Source organism: Mus caroli, chromosome X, assembly GCF_900094665.2.
Source record: "Mus caroli chromosome X, CAROLI_EIJ_v1.1, whole genome shotgun sequence".
NCBI classification, from domain to species: Eukaryota; Metazoa; Chordata; class Mammalia; order Rodentia; family Muridae; genus Mus; species Mus caroli.
Window position 1 is genome coordinate 69230355 of NC_034589.1, and position 23436 is coordinate 69253790.

The following is a 23436-nucleotide window of genomic DNA, read 5'->3' on the forward strand; positions in this document are numbered from 1 at the left end:
CTCTAGCTGCATATGTATCAGAAGTTGGCCTAGTCAGCCATCAGTGTAAAGAGAGGGCCCTTGGTCGTGCAAACTTTATATGCCCCAGTACAGGGGAACGCCAGGGCCAAAAAGTGGGAGTGGGTGCAGTAGGGGAGTGGGGGGGGGAGGGTATGGGGGACTTTTGGGATACCATTGGAAATGTAAATGAGGAAAATACCTAATAAAAATTAAAAAAACACTAACTAGCATACTCCATCTCTTGTTAACTTGACACAAACTTGTCACTGTTAAACCATAACCTTTCCTTTCTTGTTTGTCCCCTAATTTCATGTTATTGTCATATTATTAGATACAGTACAACTTTTTTTAAGATATTTTTATTAGATATTTTCCTCATTTACATTTCCAATGCTATCCCAAAAGTTCCTCATACTCTCTCCCCCACTCCCCTACCCACCCATTCCCACTTTTTGGCCCTGGTGTTCCCCTATACTGAGGCATATAAAGTTTACAAGACCAAGGGGCCTCTCTTCCCAATGATGGCCAACTAGACCATCTTCTTGTACATATGCAGCTAGAGACACGAGCTCTGGGGGTACTGGTGATTTCATATTGTTGTTCCACCTATAGGGTTGCAGATCCCTTTAGCTCCTTGGGTACTTTCTCTAGCTCCTCCATTGGGGGCCCTTTGATCCATCAAATAGCTGACTGTGCGCATCCACTTCTGTGTTTGCTAGGCCCCGGCCTTACAGTACAACTTTTAAAGTCACATTTTTAAAAGAATTCCAACACCTTACAAATTTAATGCCTCTTTAAAAGATCAAAGTCTCTTAACTGGGATCCTACAAAATACAAAATAAGTTACATACTTTCTACAAAAGGGAGAACCAGGGTATAGAAACAGTCAAAGTAAAACCCAAAATCCAGAAGTATAAATCAAATCCTGTAGCTCAGTGTTCAACATCTCAGAGTCACTCGTGATATAAAAAGTGCAGGTAGCTCAACCTTCCAATTCTGGCATCTGCAGCACACACATCTTATCTCCTAGGCTCAGGTTCAATCCACTTTACATCTGCTGCTGCCATTGGTAGACAGTGGCAATGAATAAATTTAATGTGTCTGGCCCCTCAGAAGCAAGGTGTCTCCCACCAAATCAGCAACACTTTGGTATGGCTTTGTGTCCTGTAGAGAGGGCCCATTCTCTCCATGGCACAATTGTAACCTGCCATATATAAATTAATGGATATTAGCTAAGGGGAAATAGAGTAACAGAAAATGATTAATCGCAAACATTGACATTGTCTAGAATACTCAAACACTTTTGTGTTTCTAGTCTTTTGGGAATTTATTTATTTTATTGGTTATTTTATTTATTTACATTTCAAATGTTATCCCTATTCCCAGTTTCTCCTCCACAAGCCCCCTTTTTCCCTCTTCCCTCCCCCTGCCTCTATGAGGGTGCTGCCCCTGCCCACCCCCACTCCTGCATCAATGGCCCAGCATTCCCCTATCCTGGGTCATCAAGCTCAAACTTGACCAAGGGGCTCCCCTCCCAGTGATGCCAGATAAGGCAGTCCTCTGTTACATATCCAGCTGGAGCCATGGGTATCCCCTCTGTACTCTTTGGTTGGTGGTTTACTCCCTGGAAGCTTTGGGGGCTCTGGTTGGTTGATATTGTTGTCCTTCCTCTGAGGTTGCAAACCCCTTCAGCTCCTACAGTCCTTGCCCTAACTTCCCCATTGGGGTCCCCATGCTCAGTCCAATGTTTGGCTGTGTACATCCACATCTGTATTGGTCAGGCTCTGGCAAAGCCTCTCAAGAAACAACTGTATCAGGCTCCTGTCAGCAAGCACTTCTTGGCATCTTCAATAGTGTCTGAGTTTGGTGGCTGCGTGTGGGATGGATCCCCAGTTGGAGCAGTCTCTGGATGCCCTTTCCTTCAGTCTCTACTCCAATCTTTATCCCTATATTTCCTTTTGACAGGAGCAATTGTGGGTTAAAAATTTTGGAGATGGGTGGGTGGCCCCATCCATCAACCAGGGGGCCATGCCTAACCTCTGGATATGGTCTTGACAGGTTCTCCCTCCCCTTCATTGAGTATTTCAGCAAATGTCATCCTTGTGGGAATCTGGGAGGTTCATGCTTTCCTGGCATCTGGGACTTTCTCTTTGCTACCCACAGTTCCCCATACCCCATTGTTACACACCTGTCTTAGTCAGGGTTTCAATTCCTGTACAAATGTCATGAATGACCAAGAAGCAAGTTGGGAAGGAAAGGGTTTATTCAACTTACACTTACATTTGCTGTTCATCACCAAAGGAAGTGAGGACTGGAACTCAAGCAGGTCAGGAAGCAGGAGCTAATGCAATGGCCATGGAGGGATGTTCCTTACTGGTTGCTTCCCCTGACTTGCTCAGCTTCCTTTCTTATAGAACCCAAGACTACCAGCCCAGGGATGACACCACCCACAATGGGCCCTCCCCTCTTGATCACCAACTGAGAAAATGCCCCACAGCTGAATCTCATGGAGGCACTTCCCTAACTGAATATTCTTTCTCTGTGATAACTCCAGCCTGTGTCAAGTTGACACACAAAACCAGCCAGTACAACACCTCTGTTCAATTTCCTGACCATCTATACATCTCGTCCATCTCCTTCCATACCTGATTCTGCCCCTCTTTTCCCCTCCCCATCTTCTCTTCCTCCCAAGTTCCTTCCACCCTCTACTTCCCTTGATTATTTTGTTCCTCCTTCTAAGTAGAATTGAAGCATTCACTCTTTGGTCTTCCTATTGAGTTTCATATGATCCATGAGTTGTATCATGGGTATTCCATGCTCTTTGCCTAATATCCACTTATCAATGAGTACATATCATGTGCGTTCTTGTTTTAGGATGAAATGTTCTATAGATATCTGTTAAATCCATTTGGTCCATAACTTCTGTTCGTTTCACTGTGTCTCTGTTTAGCTTCTGTTTCCAGTATCTGTCCACTGATGAGAGTGGGGTGTTGAAGTCTCCCGTGAGGTGCAATGTGTGCTTTGAACTTTACTAAAGTTTCTTTTATGAATGTGGCTGCCTTTGCATTTGGAGCCTTAGAAGTTCAGAATTGAGAGAGTTCATCTTGGTAGATTTTTCCTTTGATGAGTATGAAGAGTCCTTCCTATCCTTGATAACTTTGGGTTGGAACTAGATTTTATCTGATATTAGAATGGCTACTCCAGCTTGTTTCTTGGGACCATTAGCTTGGAAAATTGTTTTCCAGCCTTTTATTCTGTGATAGTGTCTGTCTTGGTCACTGAGGTGCATTTCCTGTATTCAGCAAAATTCCAGGTCCTGTTTATGTAGCCAGTCTGTTAGTCTATGTCTTTTGGGGAATTGATTCCATTGATGTTAAGAGATATTGAGAAATAGTATTGTTGCTTCTTGTTATTCTTGTTGTTAGAGGTGGAATTATGTTTGTGTAGCTATCTTCTTTTGGGTTTGTTGAAAGAAGATTACTTTCTTGCTTTTTCTAGGGAGTAGTTTCCCTCCTTGTGTTGCGTTTTCCATCTATTATCCTTTGTAGGGCTGGATTTGTGGAAAGATAGTGTGTAAATTTGGTTTTGCCGGACGTGGTGGCGCACGCCTTTAGTCCCAGCACTTGGGAGGCAGAGGCAGGCGGATTTCTGAGTTCAAGGCCAGCCTGGTCTACAAAGTGAGTTCCAGGATAGCCAGGGCTCTACAGAGAAACCCTGTCTTGAAAAAACAAACAAACAAAAAATTTGGTTTTGTCATGGAATATCTTGGTTCTCCATCTATGGTAATTGAGAGTTTTGCTGGGTATAGTAGTCTGGGCTGGCATTTGTGTTCTCTTAGTGTCTGTATAACATCTGTCCAGGCCCTTCTGACTTTCATAGTCTCTGGTGAGAAGTCTGGTGTAATTCTGATAGGTCTGCCTTTATATGTTACTTGACCTTTATCCTTTAGTGCTTTTATAATTATTTCTTTATTTTGTGCATTTGGTGTTCTGATTATTATGTGACGGGAGGAAATTCTTTTCTGATCCAGTCTATCTAGAGTTCTGGATGCTTCTTGTATATTCATGGGCATCTCTTTCTTTAGGTTTGGGAAGTTTTCTTCTATAATTTTGTTGAAGATATTTACTGGCCCTTTAAGTTGGGGAATCTTCATTCTCATCTATACCTATTATCATTAGAGTTGGTCTTCTCATTATGGATTTACTGTGTGTTTTGGGTTAGGAGCTTTTTGCTCTTTGCATTTTCTTTGACTGTTGTGTCCAAGTTTTCTTTGGGCATCTTCTGCACCTGAGATTCTTCTCTCTTCTATCGCTTGTTGGTGATTCTTGCATCTCTTTCCTAGGTTTTCTATCTCCAGGGTTGTCTCCCTTTGTGATTTTTTTTATTCTATTTCCATTTTTACATCCTGAATGGTTTTGTTCAATTCCTTCACCTGTTTGGTTGTGTTTTCTTTAAGGGATTTTTGTGTTTCCTTTTTAAGGGCTTCTACTTGTTTACCTGTGTTCTTCTGTATTTCTTTAAGGGAGTGATTTATGTCCTTCTTAAAGTCCTCTGTCATCATCATGAGATGTGATTTTAAATCAGAGTCTTGCTTTTCTGGTGTGTTGGGGGTATCCATGGCTCAATGTGGTGGGAGAACTGGGTTCTGATGATGCCAAGTAGCCTTGGTTTCTGTTGCTTATGTTCTTGCCCTTGCCTTTCGCCATCTGGTTATCGCTGGTGTCACTGGTCTTGCTGTCTCCGACTGTGCTTGTCCTTCCTGCAAGCCTGTGTGTCAGTACTCCTGAGAGATGAGTTCTCTCCTGGAGGAATTTGGGCATGGAGAGCTGTGGCACAGGGTCAGCTCCGGAGTGTAGGCAGAAACCAGAAGGATTCTGTCCCTGGCTGTTCCTTGGTTCCTGTGTCCTGATGGCTCTGAACGGGTCCCTCTTGGGCCAGGAATTTGAGCAGAAGTGGTGGACTTACCTGTGCTCACAGGCATGTTGGCACTCCTGGGAGACCAGCTCTCTCCCAGCTGTATTTGGGTATAGAGAGCTGTGGCACAGAGTCAGTCCCAGGCGCAGACAGAAACTGGAAGGATCCTGTCGAATTTCTAGACTTGAAGAACCCATATTCTCCAAAAGGTTTAACATCTGGCTAATGCACAACTGAACCAAAGACTTTATGAAAATGCTTTACATTTTGCACTTTGCAGTGAGTTTCTCCCTCTATGTTCTAAGAACTCCAGTTACTATCACCACACTATGGATTGGCAATGGGCATCTTCCTTATCTTTGCCACTCTAGTTTCCAATTTAGGGTAGACCCCAGGCTTGGCCCATGGACATATTTTGACATTGATCTGAGACTTTGTAGATGTGGCAAAGAGGATTTCATCCAGTGGGGTGGGAGGGATAATTCCAATGGGTAAAAAGGAGTAGCCTACATTTGGTACCACAAAACTGCCCAAAACCCATGTCTTGCAGCTATTCCTCTATTCACTAGGTCTCTTTTCTCTTACAGGGACTACCATTTGTTAATGTGGCAACAGGATGGCCTGGACAAGGACTAGGGGCTGCCTGTGGGATGGCATATACTGGCAAGTACTTTGACCAAGCCAGGTAAGGGGCTTACCAGAATCTTTTTCACTGCCCCACCCGTGCACTTTGCCTCATTAGTTTGAGAAGTAAGTAATGGTTTTGAAAGTTCTGGTTACACAGTGTTGAGGCAGTAAATAAATTACATTTGTGGAACTGTTCTTAGCATCTCTGGTTGGATGTTAATGGTGACTGCAGTATTAGAACACTAATATTTTCTGAGACAGCTTCATGTTTTGTCCTGAAATTTTTCACTGTGGAGTGAACAACATGTACTTTGCATTAGGAGCCCCAGAATGTTAGTAATACAAATATTAGTTACACAGGTCCTTTACTGGGTTAATTCACAGTCTCTTTTTTGGACCTGTGCTCATCTGCTACTTGTAATGCCTACACGTGAAATGCCTGGTTTAGATCTGGAACTTCATGCAGCCTCTGCTGCATGTGGTGAGCCTGAATTCAGAGCTCCTCTGGTTCATATTCTCCAGGGTGTGGTGCTTCTCTTTCCCAGGGTCTCAGGAGATAGCTACCTATATCTCTGGAGACCTTGTTTGACCTCATAGAAGCCCTTTGGAAGTAGTTGGTTGTGTTTCCTCCACTCTTCCAGCAGCCTTCTTATGCCATTTTCACAGAACTGTTAAAACATTTTATCCATGATAGCTTTTTAGTTACTACATTGAGTTTAATAACTGTTCTTAAGAGATAGGAAGGTATGTGGCTCAGCAGTTAAGAGCACTCACTGGTTGGTCTTCCAGAGGACCCAGATTGGATTCCCATCACCCACATAGCAGTTCACAACTGTCTGTAACTCCAGTTGCAGAGGATCTGACACTGTCTTAGACATACACACAAAGAAAACATTCATACACATAAAATAAAAGGTTTTTCACAAAAAACTTTTCTTAAACTCACAGTACTTTCATGAGATCTAGGGTGCATTTTTTGTTATAAATGGCTCATGTCTCTGCTGCAGAGAAGTGTACAGCTTATAGTGGAGGAAAGCTCCCTAGGTGGGATGTTTCCATTACTATGATGATTACAAATAAAATTTTAAGTTCAGAACTAACTGCTTTTAAAATGGAGTGTTCTGAAAAACAAAACATATGTACCTTATTTACAAGTTTCAGGTACCTACTTTCTCATTCCCTCTTGCTTGCTGACAAACCAAGAAAGGGAACTGAAGCAACTTTAAAAAATAGTATTAGAAGCCGGGCAGTGGTGGTGCATGCCTTTAATCCCAGAACTTGGGAGGCAGAGGCAGTCAGATTTCTGAGTTTGAGGCCAGCATGGTCTACAGAGTGAGTTCCAGGACAGCCAGGGCTACACAGAGAAACCCTGTCTCGAAAAAAAACCAACAACAAAAAATTAGAACTGTTATAAGAATGCTAGTCAAAAGTAAAGTCCATATCATGGGGCTCAGATTTCCTCTGCTGCTAAGCTAGGGAAGAATTGATGAAGAAAATTATCTTAAGGACATTGGTCTGAAGCAGCTCCCAAGGTCTCTCTCTTCCTTCCTTCCTCCCTCCCATCCTTGGCCCCTCCCCACTCCTATCCTCCCTCACTTTCTCCTCTTCCCCTCCCTCCCCACTCTTTCTCTTTATATCTCCCTGAAATGCATTTGTTTGAGTGGCCCAAGTGAGCCCCAGAAGGGTCCTAATTATTTCTTGATTTGTTTCTAGCTACCGGGTGTTCTGTCTTCTGGGGGATGAGGAATCTACAGAAGGCTCTGTTTGGGAGGCATTTGCCTTTGCATCCTACTACAATTTGGACAATCTTATGGCAATCTTTGATGTGAACCGCATTGGACACAGTAGCTCCATGTCTGTTGAGCACTGCATTGCCATCTACCAGAAGCGTTGTGAAGCCTTTGGGTAATTGTGCCTCTCTGTTCCTGTGTCTTTTTTCTGTCCCATCTTCCTTCTTCATTTAACCTTCTTCATTTAACCTCAATGACAGGTGGAATACTTATGTGGTGGATGGCCGTGATGTCAAGACCCTATGCCATGTATTCTCACAGGCAGCTCAAGTGAGAGGCAAGCCCACTGCTGTGGTTGCCAAAACCTTCAAGGCCCGAGGCATGCCAAGTAAGTATTTCCTTCCTGTGAGTATTCAAAACATTTATCCATGGAGTAGAGCAGGCAGAAAGAGGCATTGACTAGGCTGATGATTTTCTTTTCTTTTCTTTTCTTTCTTTCTTTCTTTCTTTTTTTTTTTTTATTTTTCGAGACAGGGTTTCTCTGTGTAGCCCTGGCTGTCCTGGCACTCACTTTGTAGACCAGGCTGGCCTCAAACTCAGAAATCCGCCTGCCTCTGCCTCCCAAGTGCTGGGATTAAAGGTGTGCGCCACCACACCCGGCTGCTGCTGATTTTCTTAATGAACAGCATTAATGCTGGTAACATGCTAGAGGCTGCTTCTCTCTCTTGACTTCATTAGCTAGTATGTCTGGTTAGGATAGGAGAGGTAGGTCAAACTTCTACCAAGTAAACAATGTTTTTCTACCCTTGTAAGGGAGTGGCTAGTGAACAGTTCACAGGAGAGAACAATTCCCTAATAAGGAAGGATCTGTATGGTTCATAGTCAGAAAGTATGGTATATGTATGAGTAAAGTGGTGTATGCATATTCACTTGTCTAGACCCAGACTTTCTGAAAGAACACATAGAGAACAGAAAGTTGGGAACTAGAGGCTAGGGAAAAAGAGACTTATCTTTTAATTAAAATAATTTTATTCTAATTAACTCATAAATAAGAACATCAGCTAGTTTAAAGAAGCAACTCAAACACTTGCCCAGTCCCAAACTATACAGTTAGTATGGTCATTCGGAAGCAGTAGAATTTCAGTTCAGATTTTTAACTTTCTTTTTTTTTTTTTTTCATTTTATTTAATCTTTTTTTTTTACATGCCAGATTTTATCCCCCTCATGGTCTACCCTCTGACTGTTTCATATCCCATACCTCCCTCCACTCCTGTCTCCACAAGGATGCCCCCACCCACCACCCACCCCACCTGGGACATCCAGTTTCTTGAGGGTTAGGTGCATCTTCTCTGACTGAACCCAGACCCAGCAGTCCTCTGCTGTATGTGTGTTGGAGGCCTCAAATCCTATGTATGCTGCCTGTTTGGTGGTCCAGTGTTTGAGAGATCTTGGGATTCCAGGTTAATTGAGACTGCTGGTCTTCCTATAGGATTGCCCTTCTCCTCAGCTTCTTCCAGCTTTTCCCTAATTCAACCACAGGGGTCAGCTGCTTCTGTCCATTGGTTGGGTATAAATATTTGCATCTAACTCACCTGCTTGTTGGGTCTTTTGGAGGGCAGTCATGATAGGCTCCTTTTTGTGAGCACTTCATACGTCTTAGTAATAGTGTCAGGCCTTGGGACTGCCCCTTGGGCTGGATCCCACTTTGGGCCTGTCACTGAACCTCCTTTTCTTCAGGCTCTTCTCCATTTTTTTGTTCCTGCAGTTCTTTCAGACAGGAACAATTCTTGGTCAGAGTTTTTGACTGTGGAATGGCAACCCCATCCCTCACTTGATGCCCTGTCTTTCTGCTGGAGTTGGGCTCTACAAGTTCCCTCTCCCCACTGTAGGGCCCTTTGAGTTCTGAGAGTCTCACATTTCCCAGATCTCTGGTACATTCTGGAAGGTCCCTCCACCTCCTACCTCATGAGGTTGCCTGTTTCTATTCTTTCTGCTGGCCCTCAGGGCTTCAGTCCTTTTCCCCCCATGCAATACCTGATCATATTCCCCCCTTCCCCTCCCTGTCCCCTTTCCCACCAAGGTCCTTCCCTCGCTCCCCCTCCTGTGACTGTTTTCTTCTTCCTTCCAAATGGGATTGAGGCATCCTCACTTGGGTCCTTCAGTTTATTAACCTTGAGTCCTTTGGTTGTGTCCTGGGTCCTTTTTGGCTAATATCCATTTATTAGTGAATACATACCATGCATGTCCTTTTGGGTCTGAGTTACCTCACTCAAGATGATATTTTTTAATTCCATCCACTTGCCTGCAAAAATCAGAATGTCTTCGTTCTTAATAGCTGAGTAGTATTCCATTGTGTAAATGAGCCACATTTTCTGTGTCCATTCTTCTGTTGTGGGGGGACATCTGGGTTGTTTCCAGCTTCTGGCTATCACAAACAAGGCAGCTATGAACATAGTGGAACACTTGTCCCTGTGGCATGGTGGGGCATCTTTTGAGTATATGCCGAAGAGTGGTATAGCTGGGTCTTCAGGTAGATCTGTATCCAATTTTCTGAGGAATCTCCAGATTGATTTTCAGAGTGGTTGTATCAGTTTGCAATCCCACCAGCAATAGAGGAGTGTTCCTCTATTTTTCACTTTCATTATTACATTTTTTATTCACTTAATCCACTGGGGAGTAGGGGGGAAATGAGACATAATACAAGATGTAACTGCACATTTCAAGATTGTCATATGGAATTTTCTACCTCAAATTTAGTTTCTCAAGTATAAGTAGTTGAAAAGTGTATGGGTAATCATTTTTTAAAATGATACAGATATTTTATAATAAAACTTATTTGTGACTCCTCCTCCAAAAAGCAGCCTTATTCTGGTTCTAAGGATTTGGTTAAATACAACTTTAACAAAAAGCCCCTACTAGAACCTGAATGTTTTCCTTGCCTTACATTCCTCCTTACATACCCAGTCACTAAGAGTGTATCTCATATACATTCTGTCCTCTTTCTCCCTGCTATCTTAGTTATCACTTAGTCCCCATAATCTTTATTGAACCACAACAGCTTCACAAAGAGATGGTCTGCTTCCTGATTACTCTTAGAAGCATAGTACCGCAACAGCAATCTGTCTCTATAACACATCTGATCCTTCACTCCCCTTCTAAAGCTGTTGTCATTTTAATCTTGCTTCAGATAAAAACTCATACATATAATGTCACTCTCCCAGTCTATCTTTTCAGCTTTGTTTCCTCCATTAAACCCTCCATTCACCAGCAAGTGAATCAGTGCTTCCCTCAAAAGCCACAGAACCTTTCTTAGGCTGCTTTTCCTTATTGCAGTTGCATCCCAGGACCCACCCTATGTTGGATCCTTATTTCTATGATTTCTGTTCAGATATCTTTTCCCCCAAAGTGACTTTCAGATGATCTGGGTCATTAAGCACCTGGAGTAAATATCCTTTGTTTTGTTGCAGATGTTGAGGATGCTGAAAGTTGGTATGGAAGGCCAATGCCAAAAGAAAGAGTAGATGCAATTGTCAAATTAATTGAAAGCCAGATACAGACCAATGAAATTCTTGTACCATCACCCCCTATTGAGGACTCACCTCAAATTAACATCATGAATATATGTATGACTTCGCCCCCTGTTTACGTAGCTGATGACACGGTAGGCAAAAATGTAGACTATTTAATAACATATAAATCATCATGGGTTTTTTCTTCCTTGATACACAAGAATCTTTATTTACTAATTAGCAGACAATAATGGAATTTGACTGATGGTTATGAGTTGTAAAGACAATATGCCTTCTCTTATTAACTCTAACTTTCTTCGTGTTTTTGGCTGGGAGGGTTGATTGGTTTAAGGAAGGTTTTGGGGTTTGTTTTGTTTTGTTTTGTTTTGTTTGAAATAAGGTCTCAACTACAGCCCAGGCTAGACTTGAACTCATTCTCTCTTTTGAGTTCTGAAGTTACAGGTGTCAACCACCATATGTATAATTCTGAAGGAGACTATTGGTAAATCAAATTTATTAAAGACAACAATTTATAATTCTATAAAGTAGTAACTTCCTTCTAAGTGTACTTCCAAGAAAATCTAACCACTTGACACTTTATTCAAGGTGTCTACTCAAAGAGCATGTGGTTTGGCTCTAGCTAAACTGGGCCATGAAAATGACAGAGTTATTGTGCTGGATAGTGACACCAAGAACTGCAATTTTTCTGACATATTCAAGAAAGAACACCCAGAGAGATTCATCCAGTGTTGTATTGCTGAACAAAACATGGTGAGTGTATCATGCAGGTCTCTCAAGTCCTTTCTCATTAGCTTTCAGTAGTCTATGAAAGGCTTTGTACAGAAACATTCCAAGGAAACAGTAGTAGTCACAGAGGTGGTTTCTATGTCTTATGAACAGGGTATATGTAAACTGCCCAACACCCTCTGGACATCCTGTTCATACAGATAGAAGGCAGCAGGCTGACCGCTCTAGATCTAAAGTGTCCTAAGCTCCCTAGTAGCCCTTTCTGTCCCATCTAGCCAATAACTAGACAATTTTACAGCCACCAAGAGGGCAAACGGATTTGGACCTGTCACTGTACCTTCTTTTCCTCATTCTTCTCTCCATTTCCATCCCTGTAATTCTTTCAGACAGGAACAATTATGGGTCAGAGATGTGAAAGTGATGTCCTGTCTCTTCTAACCCACCAGTGCTGGAATTTAAGCATACTTTACTTTTTAAGTAATGGGTCATCACAATTATAAAAACATGCATGTTCATTTTTAGATCTTTGCATTTTGTTTTTATTATGGGGCTATGGATTAAACCCAGGACCTTACAGAAGCAAGGCAAGTGTTCTACCACTAAGTTACACCCACAGCTGCTCTTTTCATTTAGAAAAAAAAAAAAAAAAAAAAAAAAAGAGGTGCAATCCTTTTTTTCTAAAATGAGCTCCCTATCAAAAAAACTTGCTGGTATGATTGCTTCATTGATTACTTCAGTCAACAGCCATATGTTTTAAGTCTCCCTTTGGTAGGCCTCTAGCTAGTAACTTATTATAATTATATACCTAAAAATGAATCTTTTGATCTTCATGTCTCTACCTCCCAAGACCTGGGATTACAAGTGTAAACCACAGTGCCAGGCTCAACATGATTATTTCAAATTGTTTACTGTTTGATCTGAAGGTTTTATACTCCAGAATGCCACACACTATAAAATTAAGGTGGGTGTAAGCATGTCTTTTTAGTTTGTTAGCTGGAAGGTGGTTGGCAGAAAGACAGTGGGAAAAGAGACCATGGGTCCTTTCTCAGTATCTTGATTTTGGAACCAGGCACAACCACCTTTTCCCTTGGCAAGTTCTGGTTTGCTCCCAGAATAGGTCATGTCCTAGTTCAAAGCCTTCTAGAGTATATGAACCTAGAGTGCCTGCCAAAGGAGATGTAAAGAATAACAGTATAAAGTGGAAACCATTAATGTGATCGTCAGGGGCTGGAGAGATGACTTGGCCAAAATATCCAATACCAATGCTTGACAACAGCCTATAACTCCAGCTCCAGGGAACCCTGTGGTCTCTTTTGGCCTTCATGGGCACCCAAACACACACAGACACACATGGAGGGGTATAATGTGTAATATTTAAAAACTATAATAAATTCATCTCCAGCCTCAGCAGTTTCACCCATCTCCCATGGCTCGCCCTAAGCAGCCATCTGGCCCTGATTCCAGAAGTCTGCTACTGAGCTAACCAAACCAGTTTTTCATGAAAATGCGTAGGCCAAACCCTGTGGATGGTCTGTAGAATGCAAACAATACATTCAACTTCCATTCAACTTCCTCTAGCCTCATGAAAGGAAAACACTAGAGACTTATATTTATCAGCCAGATTTATATCAGTAAATCTCCAACCCCAATATGTCCATGCAAAGAACACACAACTCAGTTAATATGAATACAAGCTTCACACCAAGGTTGGGCAAATATACCCTACCCTACACTATTGCCCAGCTATGAAATCACTAGCTACCTGCGGCTCCTCCAGGCTCCATCTTCTACCTCTTCTTCCTCCATCTACTTCTCCCTCCCTCCTCCTTCTCATCTTTTCTTTCTCTGTCTCTTTCTAAAACTTTCAGCTCCGCCTTTTCCTTCCACTGCCCAATCACAGGCTCTAGCCTTTATTTCTCCAATTAAGATTTTATCTGACATCACCTGAGTGTGTGATCTACTCCTCATAGGGGGAGCTCCTCTTGAGTGAGCAGAAAATACAACAGAGGGGGGCAAAGGGGAGGGAGAGAGAGGTTTTTTAATTGTGCAAATCAGACAGAGTCTCCCAGATCCAGTGGCCCAAAGAGGAAGGATAAGCACAAAACTTGGATAACTCACTCTGTATGCCCATCAACAAGAGGTGTGCAACCTTCATGAGGCAGCTGGACTGATCCTATTAAATCACAGAACTCTGGAGCATTGGGCCAAAGAGAGGTGATTTGTTCTAAATACTATTAAGAGGTCAACTGTGATGCCACTCAAGGTCAAGAGACCACTTGGAAAATTTTTAACTTTAGAGTTTTCATGGGAATGGAGGCCTAGATAAAGTAGGCCATGGAGAAAGGAGTAAATGAGGATAATGACTAGATGACTTTTTGATAATTTTTCTGTGAAGTAGAACCAATTAGGGGCAGTTTCTGGAAGGAAGGGTAAGGTAGAATGGGAAAGTAGAGATAGAAGGTATTGACATCATTGAATGGCAACAGATGATTTAAAAGAAAGTGAGAAATTGATGAGAGGGAGGGAGTCATAGGATTGGAGAAACTACCTAGTAAGAAGTTTGGGATCCAGGATGAGCATTAGGCAGACTATCCACAAGGTGTTGGTTAGGGGATGGACAAGCAGAAGACAGACACTACATTTCTTAACTTGGTCTCTAGGAGTATGTGTACCACCAGAGGTGGGTAAGAAAAGTCCAAGAAAGAGACACGCTAAAATTACAAAAATGTTGACCATGTACAAAAGGACTTACGTAATCTTTGTGCTTTAATGGGGGAAAGGATGAAGACAAATTCAGGGATGTTCTGCTTCCTGTTCTTTGTGTTTTAGGTAAATGTGGCTCTAGGATGTTCCACCCGTGACCGGACCATTGTTTTTGCTTACACCTTCGCTGCCTTTTTCACCCGAGCATTTGATCAGATCCGATTGGGAGCCATCTCTCAAATCAACATCAACCTTATTGGTTGTCACTGCGGGGTATCTACTGGTATGTATTCTCAACATTGTCATGTTGATGGCTTTGTTTAGTCATTGCATTTTCTTACTGTTCACTAAAGGGATTTATTTTTTAAAAGTTGTATTGTGTTTAGATGTTACAGGTCCTCTGGATACTAACCCAGATGAGGCATATTAGTATAAAGTACCCAATCAGGCATTGAGAAATGCTTCTGTGCAGTCTTTTCTGAAATTTGCTATATACCAAATCTGAATAAAGATAACATACACATCCCAGAATTGTTTTCTGTCTTCTGTGTGGTCACAAACTAATTGGAATAAGCAGCAAGGATAGAGGGAAAGGAAGATTGTGAGCCACTGAACACATAGTTAGATAGAAGCAGAGCAAGATTGCTGTTATACCTTTTTGTATTGTCCGGTGGCAATCTTTGAGGAATATGATGCAGGAAATTATGCTAATGAAAACTTCATTCTAGTATTAGTAACCTGCCAGGAATTGCTGGAAACAGAAATGTCTGAAAAAAAGATTGAAGAAAGGTGTGAATTAACAAGAGGATAGAAAAACTAAAGGTGGCCCTGAGAGAGCGATAGATAGATAGATAGATAGATAGATAGATAGATAGATAGATAGATAAAATGTTGCTAACTAATAGAAGGATCTGGAGCTATATAAAAAGCAAAAAAGCAAGTATCTAGGAGTTTCTTAGTTAAGATAGAATCTTGCTCATGAATTACAGAAATTGCATGGGAAAGATAAGTCAGCCGGTAACAAGTCATCTGGATAGTTGTGGCAGCTTACATTTGCTGCTAGAGTGCTACTTTTGTACATTCAGGAACCAACCATATAAGTAGCTGGCTCCCTGGGAGAACTTAACTGTAGAAAGCAGCTCTGGCTGGAGCTTGGAGTGGAAACAGCTAGATGAGTGAAACTGAGGCACAAATGGTATCCCAGGGAGCAAATATAGCTGAGAGACAAGGCAGCTGAGACATAGAAGCAATGTAGTATGGGCAGGAATAGCAGCCTGAGAAAGGTCCCTAGAATCTTCAACCAAAACTGGGTTCACTGAGAATTTGAAAATCAGGACAGTCTACAGAGACAAGTGAATCTATCAGAGAGAGGATCTGCATTTCTGAGGTTAGACAGTTGTCCTAGGCAACACAGTATACACAGAACACTCCTTTTCCAAGCCTGAAAAAAGTAGGCTGCTTCTTTGTACATTGTGACTTCTGTATATTGATCGTATATACTCAAGGGCATCCTTAGTTACAGCAGCATTCTAGGATATCCCAAAAGTATGTTATTCAATACTTGACTGGCAAAGTGAATAGGACACTTCAGTGTGAAAAAGTCTAATTCCTTGAGGGTGAAAAGTAGAATGAGCTAGAGAGACAACACTTTGGGAAGCTCTTAAAGAGAGGAAGACACAGGATCAGAGACTGGTATGGCTGGATAGAGCTGACTCAGGAAGAGAGGGCATTGGGTTAACTTGGACAGGAGTAATACTGTGTGGCCAGCCAACTGATCACTGAATTGAAAGATTACTTACTAACATAACTCAGAATATTTTAGTGAACTTTCAAGGAAGATGGCTATGTGTTTAACCTTGCAAGGCCTTGCTGCAGTTCAGGATGATCTGGAGCAGTAAGAATAGCTGCTTCTCAAGAATGATGGAAGGAGTTGAGGGTTGTATTCATGCTTTTGTTGGTCTGTGATTTTTCTCAGGTGATGACAACCCCTACCATATGGCCCTGGAAGACCTGGCCATGTTCCGAGCAATTCCCAATTGTGTTGTTTTCTATCCAAGTGATGCCGTCTCCACAGAACATGCTGTTTATTTGGCAGCCAATACTAAGGTATGTTTAAAGGATGCCAGATCAGTCAGAAAATGTTTCTGGACTCTACTACAAGTTTTGAACTGATGACAGATTTTTGTTTTGTTTTGTTTTCCTAGCATAAAATATAAAATGTGGTGCTAGAAGCTGAGGATATAACTCAGTTGCTAGCATATTTACGTAGCATGCATGAGGCCCTGGGTTTGATCTCCTGCACCATATAAACTGGTCGTGGTGGTGCATTTAGGAGATGGAGCCTGGAAGGTCAAATTTTCAAGGTCATATTCAGCTATATCACTAGTTTTAAGCCTGCCTGGGATGCATGAGTCCCTGTCTCAAAAAAAAAAAAAATACAGCTTTACAACAGATGACTATGTACATGAATGCATTGAGATTGTAAAACACTCAAATGAAAGCCTAGTATAGGGCTAGAGAGATGGCTCAGTGGATAAATAACTGCACAAGTAAAAAGGACCAGAATTCAGATCTCTAGTACTCACATAAAAAACTGGACAGGGATCCAGGTGTGGTGATACACATCTTCAATCCTAGCACTTGAGCTTGAAAATGTGTGCATTCAACTTAACAAAGTTATATTTATACCTTCTCATTGAAAATGCCTGGGTCACTCCATATTCACATGTTTGTCTATTGATGGATGAATCATTACTAACTATATTGTGGTAAAATTAATTTTCATTGTGTTTTTCTGTCAATAAAAGTCAGTGCCTCTGCCCTGACTTTTTGTTTCATGAGAATAGGAAAAGTCAGTGCATATTTTAGAAATCTTCCCAAACCAAAAAATGGGACAACATAGAAAACTTACCACTGAGGTCATCACTAGAGTCCTGCTTGAGAGTTTCCTGTGTCCATAGCAAAGTCAAATGTTGTACTGGCTAGTTTTGTATGTCAACTTGACACAGCTAGAGTCATCAGAGAGGAAAGAGCCTCAGCTGAGGAAATGCCTCCATATGATCAAGCTGTAAAGCATTTTCTCAATTACCGATTAATGGGAAAGGGCCCAACCCATTGTGGGTGAGGCCATCCCTGGGCTGGTTGTCCTAGGTCTGTAAGAAAGTAGGCTAAGCAAGTCATGGGAAGCTGGCCAGTAAGCAAAGCACCTCTACCTCTGTGGTCTCTGTATCAGCTCATGCCTCCAGATTCCAGCCCGTGAGTTGTTGTTCTGACTTTCTCCAATGATGGGCTATGATCTAAACATATAAGCCAAATGAACACTTTCGTTCCTAACTTGCTTTTTGGTTGTGATGTTTCACCAATAGAAACCCTAAGACAAATGTGTAACCTGCTCACTGGTAGTTGAGCTTCTCCCTCACTCCAGAGAATGCATTTTGTTGTTAGTATGAAGAGCTGTTCACTCAGCTTGGCAGTGGTGATGCACAGCTTTGATCCTAACAGCCGGGAGACAAAGGCAGATGAATCTCTGTGAGTTCAAGGCCAGCCTGGTCTACAAAGCAAGTCTCAGGACAGAAACCCTGCCTTGAAAAAAAAAAAGGAAAGAAAAAAGAAAAGGAACTTTTTGTTCTTCTTTTCTAGTGTTACATGGCTTATTACTTGGAAATTTATGATTTGGCTTAATTTTTTATTTTGAAATTATAATATAATATTCCTCCCTTTTCTTAATTCTCCAAGTCTTTCCATTTATCTCTCCTTACTCGCTTTCAAAATCATGGCCTCTTTTTTCACTAATTGGTGTGTGTGTGTGTGTGTGCGTGCATGTGCGTGTGCATGTGCGTGTGTGTTATTTGTAAATATAACCTGCTTATGATGTTACTTGTACGTTTATGGTGTGCTCTTCCTGGAGAAGATTTATCTCTCCCACTCTCAACATTCCTTAGTGACCTGTAGTACTTTTTATAGGGTTGAGACATCCTCCTGGGCTTCCCTGCCCACATCCATGTTAGCTTGTCTATTATTGTTGTCCATATTCAGCTCATGTTTAGGTAGACATGTTGGTAAGACTTTATGGGTGTAGATTCTAACATTCCTAGGGGACACAGTCTCATGGCACACTCCATGTTCCTCTGCTTCTTACAGTCTTTTTTTTTTAAGGAACTAAGTTTTGCCAATTTCCCTTTTCATATTTCATTTATTTATTTATTTATTATATGTAAGTACACTGTAGCTGTCTTCAGACCCTCCAGAAGAGGGAGCCAGATCTCATTATGGATGGTTGTGAGCCACCATGTGGTTGCTGGGATTTGAACTCTGGACCTTCGGAAGAGCAGTCGGGTGCTCTTACCCATTGAGCCATCTCACCAGCCCCTCTTACAGTCTTTACACCCCCTCTTCCTCAGTGTTCCCTAAAGTTTACATTTGAGAGTGTTTTGTAGATGTATCCATTGAGATTGGGCTCCACAACCCTGCATTTTGATTGGCTGTGGTTTTCTGTAATGATCTCCATCTGTTTCAGTTTGATTTTCTTAACTGTGGTTTCTGGTTTGCACTCATGCCACAGGAAATGTGCTTTATTCGTACCAGCCAAGCAGAAACTGCAATTATTTACACCACTCAAGAAACCTTTCAGATTGGACAGGCCAAGGTAAGAGCATAAGTTTTCCTGTATTGTCTAGTATCCATTATATAAAGAGACCCATTCTAACCCTTACATGATGTGTTTTGATCACTTTTCCTATACTAAGTCTGTTGTGATCTTTGCCTGCTGAATCTGTACTTCTTTCCATATGGAGTCTCTTTTTTTTTTTTTTTTTTTTTTTTTTTTTTTTTTTTTTTTGTCTTTTGTTTTGAGACAGTATCTCATTATGTACACCAGGCTGGCCTTAAACTTGGAAACCTTCTGCTTTACCCTCCTATGTGCAGGGGACTATAGACATGTGACAGCACACCCAGCTTTGCTGACACCTTTTATAGGAGAGGGTTGTTTAGTTTTGATGGTGCTATGGATTGAGAATAGTCCTTATGCATGCTAAGCAAATGCTCTGTCTCTGGGTACATTGCCAGACAATTCTTCCCCCATTTGTATTTACTAACTGTATGTGCTTGTGTGTGGCAGGTGCATCACTACTGCATTCAGGTGTTCCAGGCTTTCTTTGACATCTCCGCTTGGCTGTGAGAGCCCCAGAGTGACAATAGTATTCAGATAACTATATTTCTTTTTTTCATTGAAATTCATCCAATCTGAATTTGCATGCAAGTGTGAAGATCACAGGACAATCCTGGGGTAGTGGTTGATTCTCTCTTCCCACCTGTGGGTCTAATGAATAGAACCAGGTCATTAGGCATGATGGCCAGCACCTTTACATGCTGAGCTATATATAGGCTGTACAATTGTTAGTCCTTCCTTAAAGTTTTATTTTACAGTAGGCTTTCACAAAATTGTTCATGCTGTCCTTAAGCCTGAAATCTTTTTGCCTCTGTTTCTTGAGTGACTGGGAATACTGCACCTGGCTTTTAGGTGAATTAATTTACTGATAAATTTGTTGGCATTAGGTTAGAAGCAAAGAATCTTTGAGAAGACTTTCCATAGTAACCATATTTTGTTTCGTTGGTACTATACCAGGTTGTCCGCCATAGTGACAATGACAAGGTCATAGTTATTGGAGCAGGAGTCACCCTGCATGAAGCCCTAGTAGCTGCTGCTGAGCTCTCTAAAGAAGGTCAGTTGATTGTGTAAGCATTGAAGTTATAACAAGTAGAATGTCACGTATGTGATATGCTCAAACTGATCTGGCTCCTGAGTTTAAGTCATGTGCCACCACCACCCAGCTGTCTTTCTTTCTTTCTTTCTTTCTTTCTTTCTTTCTTTCTTTCTTTCCTTTGGTTTTTCGAGGCAGGATTTCTCTGTATAGCCCTGGCTGTCCTGGAACTTACTCTGTAGACCAGGCTGGCCTTGAACTCAGAAATCCACCTGCCTTTGCCTCCCAAGTGCTGGGACTAAAGGCTTGCGCCACCACTGCCCAGCAGCTGTCTCTGTTTTTTAAACTAAGCTGAAACTATTTTTCTCCAGATATCTCTATCCGTGTCATTGACTTGTTTACCATTAAACCTCTGGACATTGCCACCATCATTTCCAATGCAAAAGCCACGGGTGGCCAAATTATCACCGTGGAGGATCATTATCCAGAAGGTGGGTTGGGTACTTTAGGTATGCTTTTGCAAGTTTGTTTTGGTAGAAAGTGTTTTTGTTTTGCTTGACTGTAGATATACCATGTTCTCTATATAGCCTACCACTAGTTCAGTATACCTTTGATATGATTCTTACAAGTGCATCCTTGTAGGGGCCTCTTAGCTGCCTAGAGTGGTTTCTTGAGCATGGATGTACTTTGTGTGTCCCTATCATAAAGCCCAGTCAACTAGGGTGGGTCAGTAGCACCACTGAGGTGGCTAATTGAACAATAGACAGGGAAATAGTCACAAAGCTTCTACAACTTATTTTGAGTTTTGAATTATTAATAGTTTACTCCCATACCCCTTAAAAAGCTAGCTCCTTCTGGGCAGTAGTGGCACACACCTTTAATATAGCACTCAGACAGAAACAAGGTAGATCTTTGAGTTTGAAATCAGCTGGGTCTACATAGCATGTTCCAGATCTGCTGGGATACATAGACTGGTCTCAAAAACATCTAGATCCTTACAAACAAAACAGCAGGTGGCAAAAAATAAAGAGTATTTCAGGGAGATAAGGCTTGGGCTATGTTTGGGCCTAGAAAAATAGGTAGGAGAGACCACATTCTGTTTTTATTACACAAGGCCTTAAGACCACATCTCATTGGTTATTTCTCTGAGAGGGCTCCCAAATTGTGCATGCAAGTGTGAGAACCTCTGGTAGAGATGGGGAAAAACACATACACCCATGAAGGGTACAAAGAACACTTCCTAAAAAGACTATGTCTGCCCAAGGGTACACATAATTAATGATAAGGCACCCCATGATTCTGATGAAAACTAATGTGTTGACAGTTTCTACAGACATTTATACCAAAATTTACCTGATTCTTGGCAGAAAAATGGGCAATTGTTGTAGTCTGTATTGTTTGTACACATAGTCTAGGCACAAGGGCTACCACCCTAGGAAGAGGGAGAGGTAATAGCAGTGAAGAACACTTATACCAGCCAAAGACCACCCTATCACTAGCTATTTGTACAAACAATGCAGGCTACAAGATGTGGAATTAGAAATGAGAACTCTTTAAGCCAGTTGGAGTATGACTGTTTGTGTGAATCAATGAGTAGTGAAGTATTTTGCCCCGAGAGCAACAGATTTACAAGTCTATATCACAGGATTTTTTAAAGTTTACTAGATGTCTGAAAAAAAGTTATTATCTTTTGTTTCTGTAGGTGGCATTGGAGGAGCTGTCTGTGCAGCAGTCTCCATGGAGCCTAACATTGTGGTTCATAAGCTGGCAGTAATGGATGTGCCTCGTAGTGGAAGATGCAATGAAGCACTAGATTTTTCTGGAATCAGTTCCAGACACATCATTGTGGCTGTGAAATGCATCTTAATGACCTAAATTAGCTGTTGTCTTTGGTCTGAGAAGACTAGCCTCTTCTCTGTATGTTTATGCTTGTGCCAAAACCATCAATTAGATAGAAATGAAGATTGTGCTTTGTTCTCCTTAAAGGCAAAACCAGTTAACACCTTTGTTCCACATTCAGAAATTCTAATTCCCCTTTAATCTGTGACTACACATACAAATACCACTGTTTTAACCATCAAAGGGGTTATAAAATTTATAATGGCAGAATAGCTAACAAGACAACTACCTGACACTGAACTTTCTCATAAGACTGAACATAAGTGGATTAAGGAACAATGTAGAAGTGACAGTTTAGAAGTATTTTCTTCATAAGTAAAGCAGATGTGTGTTGAATTGTAGTCCGCAGCCCACCTTTCACAGAACTAGACCCGGAGATACATACTGCTGTTCAACTTGAGTACCATGTACACTGCCTCCAGGTTCCTGAGTTATGTGTAATTTCAGATGCTCTTGGTTTTTCTCTGCTGTTTCCCTTTATATCCCCTCCACTGTTCACAGGTTGATGAACAGAACAAAAGCAGTTATGATCACTTGTGCTGTTGTGATGACTGTTCTGTGAAGACATAAGGACACTTGATCTCCACACTATGCTGTTTGATGTTAATAAAGAACTTTAAAAAACATCTACTTTATGCAGTTTGTGCCTTCTATAGGATTGGATCCCTCTTGCAATAGTCTTAAGAGAAGGACTTCTATCTCAACCAGACAAAGTCATAGTCCCTAACATTAAACTTAGGATGGGGTAATAGGCTGCAGACTAGGCCACTCATTGTAAAATAACATAGCCTAGAAAATCTACCCTAGCCAAGTCCTTCCATCATCTGGAATATAAGCTGGGACTGAATTTCAAAAGCATATTATATGTCACATTTCTTCTTATTCTCATTAAGTGGGCATTGGGAATTTGGGGATGCATAACCAACCACATTGCTTCTGGAGTTGTGCAACAATGTGTGGTAGAGATTAAACCTGGACTAAGTATCATTAGAGCCTGCTCATACTACTCCCACCCCTACTGCACTGATTGGGTGTCCTGCTCTGTAAAAGGAAAATCATAAAGATTGAGAAAGTGGGGGCTGGTGGGATGGCTCAATGGGTAAGAGCACTGACTGCTCTTCCGAAGGTCCTGAGTTCAAATCCCAGCAACCACATGGTGGCTCAAAACCACCCATAATGGGGCTGATGAGATGGCTCAGTGGGTAAGAGCACCCGACTGCTCTTCCGAAGGTCTGGAGTTCAAATCCCAGCAACCACATGGTGGCTCACAACCATCCGTAAGGAGATCTGACTCCCTCTTCTGGAGTGTCTGAAGACAGCTACAATGTACTTACATATAATAAATAAATAAATAAATAAATCTTAAAAAAAAAATTACTTACAAAAAAAAAAAAAACACCCATAATGAGATCTGATGCCCTCTTCTGGTGTGTCTGAAGTCAGCTACAGTGAACTTATGTATAATAATAAATAAATCTTTAAAAATAGAAGAAAAAGAAAAGGAAAAGTGGGCTGCAGCGATGGCCCAGTAGTTGAGAGTACTTGCTTCCAGGTTTGGTTCCTAGCACCTCCATGAGGTGTCTCACAATTGACAATAAGCCAAGTTCT

The 23436-nt window shown here is 41.5% G+C and overlaps 1 protein-coding gene across 2 annotated transcripts in view; it reads left to right on the forward strand.

The window, feature by feature from the left end:
- The window catches only part of Tktl1 (transketolase like 1), a 31705-nt gene extending 9260 nt beyond the window's left edge, over window positions 1-22445 (forward strand). Inside the window, exons 3-13 of one of the 2 annotated variants that reach the window (XM_021153444.1) lie at window positions 5502-5599; window positions 7255-7446; window positions 7532-7659; window positions 10739-10932; window positions 11387-11551; window positions 14357-14513; window positions 16206-16336; window positions 18792-18875; window positions 19854-19950; window positions 20301-20420; window positions 21632-22445. In XM_021153444.1, coding sequence (XP_021009103.1) covers window positions 5502-5599; window positions 7255-7446; window positions 7532-7659; window positions 10739-10932; window positions 11387-11551; window positions 14357-14513; window positions 16206-16336; window positions 18792-18875; window positions 19854-19950; window positions 20301-20420; window positions 21632-21804 — 1539 coding nt within the window. In that variant the 3' untranslated portion in view covers window positions 21805-22445. The remainder of the gene's footprint in view (window positions 1-5501; window positions 5600-7254; window positions 7447-7531; window positions 7660-10738; window positions 10933-11386; window positions 11552-14356; window positions 14514-16205; window positions 16337-18791; window positions 18876-19853; window positions 19951-20300; window positions 20421-21631) is intronic. The other variant, XM_021153445.1, reaches the window with a different exon arrangement.
- Window positions 22446-23436: the final 991 nt, after the last annotated feature.